Here is a 13,588-nt window from a genome sequence, read left to right on the forward strand (position 1 = left end):
TAACACACACTTTTGCCCATAGCAAGAACTGTGTCAGCTATGTTCGTGGTTGTAGTATCACGCCTTAGTGTCCATCCTGTCCTACCCCTTAGTGTGTGTGTGTGTGTGTGTGGTGGTGGGGGGGTTTGGATTGGAGGGAGCACATATCTCTCACCATTCTGCATCTGTTTTCTTGTTTGCTTCCTGTGTCCAGTGGGCAATGTGCCTGCTTGTCTGGGGAACCCTGGCTATACCCTCTGTCTGCGTTTGCACCATCAGACAGCCCCAGAGAATATACAAAGGTGTCTGTTTTCAGGCGCTATCTATGCCTCTGGCTGTAAAGCTCTGCTGCATTACACACCTCTATTTGTGCACACTAGCGTGTTTGTTTGTGTAACTGTCTGTCAGTTCACATCCAATTCTCTCTACCTCTCCCTTTGACCCCGGGCTTCCACATAGTCCAGATGCTTCAGCCGCCAAGTCCAAACATGGCTTGGCCTGTAACTCTACACCCATGTTGATGGGCATCAAATGAGTTTCATTAACACATCTTTGCCCACCGACCAGGTATAAGTTCATCTGGGTCAGGTGGGTGGTAACCAGTACATCCTGGATTTCACTCAGTGATACCTACCTGTCTTGGTTTCATCAAATACAGTCATGTTAGATTAACAAATAATCAGGTGTTGCACATCTTTCAAATCCTGAAAGCTGCCTCTATTAATAAAAGGGTGAGCTAAGCCTAAGGGTTTGTGTGGTCTCTAAGTCAGCTTTTCACGTGGTCAGATTGGAAGTGATTCACACAGCGTGACTCTTGGAAGGACACAGCTCTGTAGTTGCACTTGACAGAGTACTATTATAAGTCTGAGTGTCCTAAAACTCAGGGAGGAAAAACAGGTCTAACCATTAACCGGCAAAGCGCTGGCAAATACTGGCAGAGGCTTATGTGTCAGCCATTTTGGCAGCTAACCAGCAATTTTCTCAAGATTCCTTCTTGTGCTTCGCATCATACAAGCTGAGTCAAAACTCTTAAGTTTTAGAATCAGGTCTGTGGGTTTTTAAGGCAAAACTATGCTTGTCTTCCTTACTTTAACAGCAAATTTTTTATATGTTGCCCACAGTCACAAGTCATAAAGTACCTTATTATACTATATTTATGGCTTCCCATTTGTTCTACAGTTGGTCAATATCCAGATTTATGTAATTTATTTCTGTAATAATAATAATACTAATAATACTACTAATAATAATAATAATGATAATAATAATAATAATAACCTCTTATTTATATTGCATTTTCAACAACATGTTCTAAAATGCTTTATATGTGAAATACTTGGTAAAATTGATAAGTTGAGACAAGTTGCCTCTGTGCCTGTTTAGTGCCTGAATTCTCAAGCTCTCACATTCCCCCAGTTGCTTTTCTGCCATTTTGATCTTTGCCATAGAGACGGAGTGATAGAGCAGAGTAAGTCTGCTATGTGAGACTGTGGCTGTAGAAATATATGGAAGCCACCGGGTAGGACTGCTGTATAACACTGGGGCATATATCGTCTGTGGTTGTCATCCGATCGCACATCTTGTCTCGGAGCAATGAGTCTCTCGGTTACTTCAGTCTGCTTTTAGACACCCACTGGCTCAGCCTTTTCTCCTTAATGGGGACTGCAGGTTTGAGTCTGTATGTACTGTCCTCAAAACACGGCCAGTTTAGCCCATTTTACCCTTGCTCAGCCCATTTCAGCTTAGCTTTTTCTGTGACCTCACTACATCTTTGCGGTGACACTGTGATTCAGAACAGTTGTAAACTATAGTTAGCTGTGATAAACAAAGATCCATGTCAGAGTAGCGCATACAGCTATAGGTCAGCTTTAAAGTGGTGTGAGTTGAAGGCATTGTTTTTGCACAAGGGCGGTGGAACAATATTTCACCACTTTGTTTTAACATGATTGAGAGCTTAATATCTCTGAGATTCACATACTTTGCTAAAAAGTCATATTTTCATGGTCTATGTACATTTTTAATAACAATTGAGTTGCATATTGAGTAGTGTTGCTCATGTCTGCAGCGAAGGAGAGGGCACATTGCTCCACTTTGTGGAGTGCAAAGCAGGGAACGCGAGGACAGGACAGAGGAGACGTTTCTAGGCTGAGGAGAGATAGATGATAGCCCTGCCAAAGGAAGAGGGGGCACTCTTCAGCCAAAGAAACGCTAGAGGCCTCTGGGTATAAGAGAGGAGTAGATGTTATGAGGTCACTGATCTGCATCACTTTCCATTTTCCTGCTACGTTCCATAAACATGCAAACTCCTGCGCTGCCCTCGGCTTCACTTTAAAGTGCCCGCCTGTTATCCCACACACGAAGCCCTGACACGTGGGAGGTGCAGAATCACCAGGGCAAGACAGCGAGCAGGTCAAGAATGAGAAGACAGAATGATTCATAAGTTGTTAGACAAGAGGGGAGAAAAGTCAGGAATCTGTCCAGAACTGTGGAGAGGAATATCAGTCAGGTTAAGTGATAGATCTACTTGCATAATGACTGAGAAGGAACAGCTGAGAATGTTGAGTGTCAGGTATGGGTTTCACAGGGGTGGGGGTGTTTATCGCTGTATTTACACCGGTCTCTGAAGGGGCCAGGCATTGACGAGGAGCAACAAATTACTGTCTGTTAGCATTCTGCTTGTGGAATGGAGTTGCGTGTATCTATTGTGCCGCCCCTTACTCAGAGTAGCTGCTTGCAGCCCTCTCAAATGGCCATTGAAAAGACCATATCAGTGGTTGTTCTTTAAGTGTGATAGTCTCTTGTTTGCACATAACCACATCAGTTTTAGTCACTGGGTACTATACTTGCCTTTTTTAAAATGTGCTGTAGGCAAGTTTTCTTTTTTTGTGCTCCTTACAAAGTATGTCAGTTTAGTCAATAAAAGGTCGGTTTTGTATATAACAATGCCTGCACCAAGTGTCAAGTCAAGCCAGTTTTATTCAGTGCTTTAAAAATGTGTGTACTAAAATATGAAAAGGCAGGCGTAGTAGGGCCAACCAGCAGACAAAATCAGATCTAAGGGAAGTAGTGTGTGTTTGAAAGCCTAAATTAGCAATATGAGCATAAAATAATATGTCTTTGTTTGTGTGTGGGGCACAGGATGACCAGGTTGTTCTGCAGTGCACTGCCTCTGTCCTGAAGGAGCAGCAGATTAAGCTATGTCTGTCCTGCGAGGGCTTCGGGAACCGTCTCTGCTTCCTGGAAACCACATCCAACGCTCAGGTAAGATGCCTGGCACCCTTCCTCCCTTCTGTTTGTTCTGTGTGTCATCTTGTTGTTAGCATCTTTGTCATACCTCTGTGCTGTGTATATGTTTACAGAATGTGCCCCCGGACCTGGCCATATGTACCTTCATTCTGGAGCAGTCCCTGTCGGTCCGTGCTCTGCAGGAAATGCTGGCCAACACGGTGGAGATGACCGAGGTAGGAGTTCGAAACAGACGTAAAGAAATGCGTAAAAAAAGAATCTACGGAAAGAGGCTTATTTTTTTTTCTGCAGAGATGTGAGAGATTGAGTAGGTACTTTAGAGGACTATGGTTAATGAATGGCAAATGGTAGAGAGATTTTCCCTATCCACTGTTAGTGATAAAACATGTGTCTATTATTTTTACAATGTGTTCCCATCCCGTCACATGATAAAATTATTTCAGCCTCTGATGCAGAGTTTAGATATATAGTCTGATTTTCCTGACAGATTTGCTCAGTCTGTCTTACTCAGAGTTACATATGACAATTATCACCAATTTAATCTTTATGTCCACTATGTTACAAAAAGGTGTTTAGCCATCAAAGCTGCCTTCCATACATTTCAAAACTGTCTCTTTTTTACATGTTGTGTCTTGTGCAGTGTTTAAGACATGTTGAAATAACATTTAACACATCAAGCCTCCACTTTGGAGCTACAGCTGCATCTCAGAAACAGAAGCTCTCTCCTCATTTTGAAGTTGGCAGCTTTGCACTCATGTGGAACTCTGAACAAAACCCTCTGATGAGCTCACTGTCTAACAAGATATAACATGTAAATTAGATTGTTCAGGTGCTATGTAAAGACATATTGTTTCAGAGGCTGTTTTCCTCTGCGGATTATATTTACTAACTCTATGGAAATACCACCAAAACATTAATTACCTGTCTAGTGTTAGTCCATTTTTTAAAAGATGTGTCTGTTAATTTGGGTTTGATATCAGATTGCACTCCTGGCTTTTTTTGGTGGGGCTACTTTTTTGTTTACCTGTGGATTGCATATTTTTAAACAGTAACACCAAATTTGGCTTTGAGCTTCACTACGCAGTCTATGTGAGCACCATAGATTGACTTATTCTTTGCTTTGATTTTATTATGATTTTTTTTATACTTGCTATCTGACACCCCCTCCCCCTCCCTTCTTGCTCGCTGCCAAGCAGACAGTCGATTTGGACAAATGGGTATGTCTGTTAACATTCAATTATTCCCTGTGACGTGTGTCCCAACCAACCTGGCAACTGTCCTCGTTCCTGTCCTGTTGCCCACTGGATGTCCTATTGAATGAAATAGTGCTGTATCGTTCACATGTTTTGATTCATATCTGTTTTGCCCTCACCCCTGATGTGGCAATTGCTCTGTACACCTGTTACAAATTTTTTAGCAGCAGTAATTGACTGGATATGCGTAAACAAGTCCAGTGTCTTTCTAGTTTCCTTATGCTGAGCTGTTCTTAAACCACCAAAACCTTCATTGTTAATGTTGAAATATTTGATTAATTTGACTAAAACTGGCTGAGCCCGCAGTTTAAAACACAGTGCCATTTATGTACTTTTTTCCAATAATTCCAGCTGTAACTGTAATAAGTGAATTAGTTACCCTACAGTATCAGACGTAGCCATGTGTCACAATGTATCATTCATTAGCATTTCATGCCAAACTATCACCAGACACCATCACACTTGCTCTTATCATAAATATTACCCTCCCTTGCTTGATGTTGTTCCTTTTGTTTCAGCACATTGTTCTTGTAGTCTTTGCTGATGTCAAGCAAATTTCTGTTCCCTTTTTATACAGAATGTGTTTTCATAAGCTAAGTTAGATGAGGCAAGTCTCATCTAGCTTGGCTTAGACATGGAAATCCACAGTATATCTAAAAGTTTAATATGGATAAAGCTTATTTGGTATTTCTTATTGTCCAGTGGCTAACTGGCCAAACAGAGGTTATATCATATCATTCTGATATATTTGCAGCCATCAAGCAATCTAAGCTTACAATGTTAGTGTCTCTGAATCAACTACCAAGCTTTGGTAGGTTGTCAATTTTGCATCACCTGTGAGAATCCATCTAGAGACACATTTCAGCATACTTATCAATTTTCCAGCTAACGGCACCCTCAACCAACCAGAATGTAAGGCAGCCATAAGACTTGATGTGTTTTTGGTGTAACTCACTTTTTTAAGAAACACTCTTGCCTTTATTATGTTACGACTTCTGCCCTCTCCAGCTATACCTGCAGAAAGTTGATGCCCATCCTCTGGGGTTGTCAAAAGGCAAATCATGATTTGAAAAAAATATCTGAAGCAAGTATAGGAAATGTGCATGCAACAATGTACAGTATTTAATATCACATGTTTATGAAAAAAATTATGGTATTTTCCACCAAACAAACCACTACTTGGTTTCTTTTATTGCTTGAAAAACATGGGAGTGAAGTTTTTGTTCATACTCTAAGTTAACATTTTGTTAGCACTGAACAGCAGCTTCCATGAATCTTAGTTATAAGCTTGATTGACTGATTTTGCTAAGAATATGGACAAGGAATTCCAATATCATGTTCCAGTTTTTCAAGAGACAGGTGAATGAAACCTCATATGTCTGGGGTTAGCTTTGAGAGAGGCTCTCTAGTTGCAGTATTTTATTAGCTGCATTATCTTGGCTGGGTTGGGGAGTTCCTGGCTCACAGGAGGTGGAAGATGTGGATGAGCCAGACCTTTGTAATGGTGAGCGGGAGGATGAGAATAGCATGGCATGCAGCCTAGTGAGGGGTCCCTACCCACCTCTGTCAGGGATGGATGGGGAAACCAGACACCCCCAGAATTCTGGACAGGCCTGCTAGCCACACACACACACACACACACACACACACACACACACACACACACACACACACACACACACACACACAGACACACACACACCATCACCACCTGTCCTAACCAAGCCTAGTGCTAATGCGGACCAGGACTAATGGTACAGTGCTACCACTTGACATACCTGCCCCTGACTCATCCCAGTGGATTATGGGTGCTTAACCCTACATTAAGCCTTAGTGTTATCTTCCTGTTGGCTGAACTAAATTGTTGTTTTGGCTAATCTATCTACAACTGCTGCAGTAATTGTGTTTTCTTGTTGCATCCTTGCTGGATGTTGAAAAAAGGTAGGATGGTTGATGTGTGGAACTTTTTGTGTTTTCTTCTTGTATTTGTGTAAGAAAATGTTGTGTATAGTATCTGTTTGGGGAAAAAGCCACTGTTCCGTTTTGTGAAGCTGTTAATTATTATTAGATAATCATTGTAATCATTTAAATTTAGCCTGTCTGCGAGAATAGATAAGGGATATATTTAGAGTGGACAGTCTATGCTCACACATCGTATGCAACATAGAGAGTAATATTAACAAACAGTAACATTCAATTCAACACACAGTGCTACATACGACAATCAAATACAGTCTCAACGAACAAAAGAGTGTCAGCGTTTACAGTTACTGACAGTTTCAACCTCTTCTGACCTTCAAAAAATATATCCTTGTGTTCCTTCCCCTCTGATCAAGATACGCCATATTTAAAGTCTGCAGACTGCTGTGTCAGGCTGGTCTGGTAAATATTTATCTCTCTTTTCCCACTCCAGTCGTCCCAAGGAGGAGGTCATCGTACCTTACTGTACGGTCATGCCATCCTTCTGAGACACCACCACTCTAGCATGGTAAGACTGGCTATTACCAGTTTGTTTACTGTGGTGAAAAGCTAAAGTTCTACCTGCATTCTGGCAAAGTTCTGGTCATGTCCTGAATAAAAACTTTCTCCCTAGTACCTGAGCTGTTTGACTACATCTCGCTCACTCACGGACAAGCTGGCCTTTGACGTGGGCTTACAAGAAGATTCCACTGGTATAGCCAAACTTGGAGATCCTTTCTCAAGATATTATAGATAATATAGATTCTCTGGTAGTATGTTTTTTGTGAGTCTGATACAGTTTTTGAATTGTGCTGAATTGGCCTTCACTAAACATACATTGACATACATTGTGTCAGCAGTGAATATCTTTGACTTTTCTAGTTTGGCTCAGATAAACATTGTTGCATTGTTATTATAACGAGTACTGTGTTGGAATTCTATGTTGTGAGTGACCAGTTTTGCTTAAAAATACTTTGAATGAAGATATCAGTTGCAAGTGCCAATATTCATGGGGGAATTTACATCCTTGTTTGTTCTTGCTGTTGTTGCAGGTGAGGCATGTTGGTGGACCATTCATCCAGCCTCTAAGCAAAGATCAGAGGGTGAGAAGGTCAGGGTGGGTGATGACCTCATCCTTGTCAGTGTGTCCTCTGAGAGATACCTGGTAAGACTCCTCATACTCTGTCTACTTTGCTGTTACACAATGGAGGATTTATACATAATCTCCTAAACAAAATCTTTTCCCACCTTTTTCTCGTCCTCCGTCCTTAGCACCTGTCCTACGCCAGTGGCGATCTGATGGTGGATGCCTCGTTCATGCAGACTCTCTGGAACATGAACCCAATCAGTTCAGGATGTGAACTAGCTGAGGGTACAAACCTGCTTCACACATTGGGCTCTGCATCCACCAATGCTGTACAAACCTGGTGGCACACAGTTCATACACACACACATCTACAAGCACACACAGATATATATGTAGATGATCTACATGTTTTATAGCTGCATTCCAAAATATCAACTGTGAGAACTATGAAATAGAGGAGAAGGTATTTTGGGGGGTGATAGTGGGTGCTATCAGAAATCTGGCAGTGTATGTATAAAATAAAGAGAAATTCACTCACAGATTCATACACATGTCCGTACAGTATACACACTCAGTGTGGTGTGTGTTCCTCTTCATAGGGTTTCTGACAGGAGGTCACGTTCTGAGGCTCTTCCACGGGCACATGGACGAGTGTCTGGCCATTGCTACACCAGAGGAAGGAGAGGAAAAGCGCAGGTGAGAGGAAGAGGAAGCAGAGCAGCTCTGAGCAGCAAAATATCTTGTTGATCTGATACCATGACAGTGTGTATGTCTTCCCTGACTCTCCTATAGGATGGCTCACTATGAAGGTGGTGCTGTGTGCAGTCAGGCTCGATCCCTGTGGAGGTTGGAGCCTCTCAGAATCAGGTGATTGTCCCCTTTTACATAATAAATGTAAATATAACAAATACATTCTATGTAAAAAATGTAAAAACAGTACATCACCGGACAATTATTACCTTTATATGGTAGATATTAAAAGACTTTGTTTGCCTGCAGCTGGAGCGGTAGCCACATGAAGTGGGGGCAGTCTTTCCGTATTCGCCATATCACGACAGGCCGGTACCTGTGTCTGGATGAAGAGAAGGGCCTGTTGGTGGTCGACCCAGAGAGGGCCAACACCAAACTATCCGCTTTCTGCTTCCGCGTTTCAAAGGTCAGAAATAACAGTTTGAATTTTTCAGTTTGATTTGATCCTGTTTTTCTGTTACTATGCAATGATTTCTTAGCTCATTGAACTCTTTTATGATTTTCTCCAACCCCCTTTTTTTTTTTCTTCTCTCTGGTTTCCCTGAGCAGGAGAAGGTGGATGTGGCTCAGAAGCGTGATGTTGAGGGCATGGGCATTCCAGAGATAAAGTATGGAGAGTCCATGTGCTTCGTCCAGCATGTGTCCACAGGCCTGTGGCTCACATATGCAGCCCTGGATGCCAAAGCTGCTCGTTTGGGAATGATGAAGAGAAAGGTATCAAAAAAGCAATCCAAATAGGGATAAGCGCTTATTCTTAATACAGCAATAAAAGCTGGGTTAGTGTGGATTATGTGTACAGTGGTATTATAGTAGTAACTTCCAGACTCCTAAAGATTCTCAAACCATGTTTTTGCTGTATCTTATGGACAAGGTAAACATATTTGCATAGACGTTACAGTTACATAACATAGCCACCACACAAGGGCTTTGCAAGAGATGGACAGTGAGAACTGGGGGATATCATATGTAGTGTAATTCTGCTGTCTCTGTCTCCAGGTCATTCTGCACCAGGAGGGTCATATGGATGATGCCTTAACCGTGTCCCGCTCACAGACTGAAGAGTCTCAGGCCGCTCGAATGATTTACAGCACCACAGGCCTCTTCAGGCAGTTCATCAAGTAAGTATATTTTCAGATGTGGGAAGGTGAGAAGAAAATTCCTCTTTGTGACAGGATATAGTGATTTAGTAGTGATGTAAAAGTGTCATTACCTATCATCTTCAATATGATATCACATATTTATGGTACTCCACTTGTATGCATATGCTTCTTGGTACACTAATATGACCATGTTTTGATCTGAAAATAAGAGAAGGGATAACAAATATACATTTTTTTTTTTACATTTGTGTTGATTTGCTTGTGTTCTTTCAGGGGATTAGACTCTCTGAGTGGGAAGAGCAAGTCACCAGGGTCTGTGTCGCTCCCTTTGGAGGGGGTCATCCTCTCTCTTCAGGACCTCATCTTCTACTTTCGTCCACCGGAGGAGGAACTGGAGCACGAAGAGAAACAGACCAAGCTCCGCTCCCTCCGCAATCGGCAGAACCTCTTCCAAGAGGAGGTAATCTGCATGCTGCCTGCACTGCCTCACACACCCTCAGACTGTCCATATTTATTGATTTTTACCGTCTGTTCCTTTAACTAAAATAAATTAAGAATGCACAAGTGAACTTGCACTTTTGACTCCTCTGAGGACTAATAGGCACATACAGTATACTTGTTTTTATCACTTGCATTAAATTACATTTATTCCCTGGAGACTTATCATAACCCCCACTACAGTTTAAGATCAGAAGTACATGCCCAACCTCTCTTACGTCACACTAACATATACTTTAAAGCCAAAATACAAACCATCAACACTAACTAGCAGAAGATAAATAAATAAAAACTATTTTTAAAAGATGTATGCATAAACTTTCTGGTCCCTGTGTCTCTGTTTTCGTTCTCAGGGAATGATCACCATCGTACTGGAGTGCATCGACCGCCTGAATGTGTACAACACTGCTGCTCACTTTTCTGAATTTGCTGGGGAGGAAGCTGCAGAGTCCTGGAAGGAGATTGTCAACCTCCTTTATGAGCTGCTGGGTAGAAGAATCACTATGAACTCTGAAAATATAATAGAGTACAATACAAATTATATGCTGTCTTTACTGAATAAAGTAACATTATTTTCACTCTTTGTGTTTCCACTGGACAGCTTCCTTAATCAGAGGGAACCGCTCTAACTGTGCATTGTTCTGCGACAACCTGGACTGGCTGGTCAGCAAGCTGGACCGTCTGGAGGCCTCTTCCGGTATCAGATGCGCCTGACTCATTCACCTATACATTCCCTAGCTGCAAATTAGAGCTATCCTTTAGAATTGACTAAGTGCTGTTAAGGGTTGTCTGAATCTACTGTTGGTATTAGATACAGCTTAAACTTTTCAAATATTATGAGCTCATGAGATCCTCAGACTCAAATCTGTGTCAGCCAATGTCTAGGCTGAGGACCAAACATGATTTGATGCATAAACTTTTTTACTCTGTTGTTAATTGGCAGCGTTTATGTTATTACTACTTACTAATTATATGTCTTAAATGACTTTATTATTAACTTTTTGAGAAAACGCTTAGGATTTGTCATCTTCCTCTTCTCTCTTCTCCATACATTCAGGTATTCTCGAGGTGCTGTACTGTGTGCTAATTGAAAGCCCTGAGGTTCTGAACATCATCCAGGAGAACCACATTAAATCTATCATCTCCCTCCTGGACAAGCATGGAAGGAACCACAAGGTTTGTCTTTTCTCATTGCCAGGAACAGGTTGTGAGGGTAATATTAGCTGGCAGCAAATTAGTTGGCTCCAGCTGACAGCTTTTCCTACTTTACCAGACACTTTTGCAGGTGGTGATTTGGAATGTTGTAGCTTCATGAAATCGTATAAATTGTCTGCTCTGCTCTGCCACATTTATACTTAAAGATGATGATAATGTCTGTCTTGGGCCTGCCTCTAGGTCCTGGATGTCTTGCGCTCTCTTTGTGTGTGTAACGGTGTAGCTGTGAGGTCCAACCAAAACCTCATCACTGAAAACCTGCTTCCGGGTCGTGAGCTCTTGCTGCAGACCAACATTGTTAACTATGCCACCTAGGTACTTAAACTGCTGTTAAGTTGTTTTGCAATGCAGAAGGTGCAGACTAGTAGTTGCCAAGGTGGTTGTTCAAATAGCTGTAGCCTGTAAAAGTTCATTTTGATTTCTTGTCTATTCTGTGCTTAGTGTAAGGCCCAACATCTTCCTGGGAACGTGTGAGGGATCCACACAGTATAAGAAGTGGTACTATGAGATGATGGTAGACTATGTGGAGCCCTTTGTGACAGCACAGGCTACCCACCTGCGTGTGGGCTGGGCTATGACCGAGGGCTACAGCCCCTATCCTGGAGGAGGAGAGGGCTGGGGAGGAAACGGTGTGGGAGATGACCTCTACTCTTACGGCTTTGATGGACTGCATCTATGGTCAGGTAAGATGATTCCCCTAACTTGCTTGCTTACTATATTATTTCCCATGATGCTCTATGTCTTGCTTTATGGCTTCCTTGCTCTCTGCTCTGCCATTCAGGTACTGTAGCCCGCCAGGTGGCTTCGCCCGGTGCGCACATCTTGGCTGCTGATGATGTCGTCAGCTGCTGTCTGGATCTGAGTGTGCCCAGTATCTCCTTCCGTATCAATGGCCACCCAGTTCAGGGCATGTTTGAAAACTTCAATGTGGATGGCCTCTTCTTCCCTGTCATCAGCTTCTCTGCTGGAGTCAAGTAAGAGGCAAATTGAAAATAAAGTGTATTGCTGTATTCCATTTTTCTAATTTTTCTCTTATGTTTATCAATTTGATTAATTTACACATTAATCTCTTTATTAAACTAGTATGACAGTAAATTAATGTAACAAGTCTTAATGCAGTGTATTAACTTTTTGATTCTTCTGACCATTTCAATTTGATAAATGCGTTTAAACAAATCTTCCAACCAATCTCTCTAAAACCTAGTGTCTTGTCCCACAAAAGAGATTTTCCAGCTGCTGTGTGTAATGATCCCTGACGGTGCTGAGATGGGGCTTATGGTGACTTGACTGATGAGAGCAGGGAGGAAACACAGGCTCAGGAATTGGCACAGAAATTAGATCAATGTTGTCTTTATTATGAGTCTTATAAAGATCAAGACGCAATTGCCATAAAGTGCTTTAGTAGTGTATAAAGATCTCTCTGTCAAATCGATAAAGGCTAAGACTGACTGTTTCTGTCACCTCAGGGCTCGGTTTCTACTTGGTGGTCGTCATGGAGACTTCAAATTCATGCCCCCGCCTGGCTATGCCCCGTGCTATGAGGCTCTGCTGCCTAGAGATAGGATGCGCATTGAACCCATCAAGGAGTACAAGCATGACTTCAGCGGTGTACGCAACCTGCTGGGTCCCACCCTGTCCCTCACCCACACCTCGTTCACCCCCTGCCCTGTAGACACTGTGCAGGTAAAAGCCCAAAACCTAAAATCAGACTTTGAACACATCATAAAAGTATATGCTGTACTACTTACATTTTGTTTTTGGACTTTCCTTACATAGATTGTGTTGCCACCCCACTTGGAGCGTATCCGAGAAAAGCTGGCAGAGAATATTCACGAGCTCTGGGCTGTCACACGTATTGAGCAGGGCTGGACCTATGGGACTGTGAGTATAGAGTCAGCACTGCAATAGAGAACCAACAATATAGGGATATTGATTTGACAACCTCAGAGTTAGATGATTTAGAGCTCTTGAGTAGAGAGAGAGCATTTTGAAAAATATATATAAATGGTCTGATAATATCAATCACACGCATGTAACACAAGGTTAGGGTCTGTTGATGCAAACAAAGCATAAATTAATTGTTGAGATTTTTTAAATTTTTTATTAGTGAGTAACCTACCATCACCTTCCTCCACAGTTCAGGGATGACAACAAGAAACTCCATCCCTGTCTGGTGGACTTCCTGAGTCTCCCTGAACCTGAGAGGAATTACAACCTGCAGATGTCTGGCGAGACTCTCAAGTGAGTTGGTAATGGGGTTCTGTAGAGGTTTCAGTTTGAGATAACTCAGGCTCAGAGGAGGAATTTAATGTCCTTGGACACTGTTTCCTTGTTTATCCCATAGGACTCTCCTGGCGCTGGGTTGTCATGTTGGTATGGGTGACGAGAAAGCAGAAGAGAATCTCAAAAAGATCAAGCTACCCAAGACGTATGGCGACAAAGCTATTTCTGTCCATAAAAACAAACTTTCTGCTTTATCTTTTATCTATAGCTAAATATGG

At 42.1% G+C, this 13,588-nt stretch overlaps 1 protein-coding gene across 1 annotated transcript in view; it reads left to right on the plus strand.

The window, feature by feature from the left end:
- ryr1b (ryanodine receptor 1b (skeletal)) overlaps positions 1-13,588 on the plus strand; it is a 65,370-nt gene that overhangs the window by 10,552 nt on the left and 41,230 nt on the right. Inside the window, 22 exon segments of the mRNA XM_051078934.1 lie at positions 3,118-3,240; positions 3,339-3,440; positions 6,892-6,966; positions 7,072-7,150; positions 7,490-7,602; positions 7,710-7,809; positions 8,124-8,220; positions 8,317-8,391; positions 8,524-8,680; positions 8,824-8,988; positions 9,271-9,392; positions 9,648-9,834; positions 10,226-10,361; positions 10,474-10,569; positions 10,930-11,048; positions 11,268-11,399; positions 11,527-11,770; positions 11,869-12,061; positions 12,554-12,770; positions 12,864-12,968; positions 13,225-13,328; positions 13,432-13,515. Coding sequence (XP_050934891.1) covers positions 3,118-3,240; positions 3,339-3,440; positions 6,892-6,966; positions 7,072-7,150; positions 7,490-7,602; positions 7,710-7,809; positions 8,124-8,220; positions 8,317-8,391; positions 8,524-8,680; positions 8,824-8,988; positions 9,271-9,392; positions 9,648-9,834; positions 10,226-10,361; positions 10,474-10,569; positions 10,930-11,048; positions 11,268-11,399; positions 11,527-11,770; positions 11,869-12,061; positions 12,554-12,770; positions 12,864-12,968; positions 13,225-13,328; positions 13,432-13,515 — 2,825 coding nt within the window.

The sequence above is a fragment of the Lates calcarifer genome, linkage group LG21 (genome assembly GCF_001640805.2).
Source record: "Lates calcarifer isolate ASB-BC8 linkage group LG21, TLL_Latcal_v3, whole genome shotgun sequence".
Taxonomy (NCBI): Eukaryota; Metazoa; Chordata; class Actinopteri; family Centropomidae; genus Lates; species Lates calcarifer.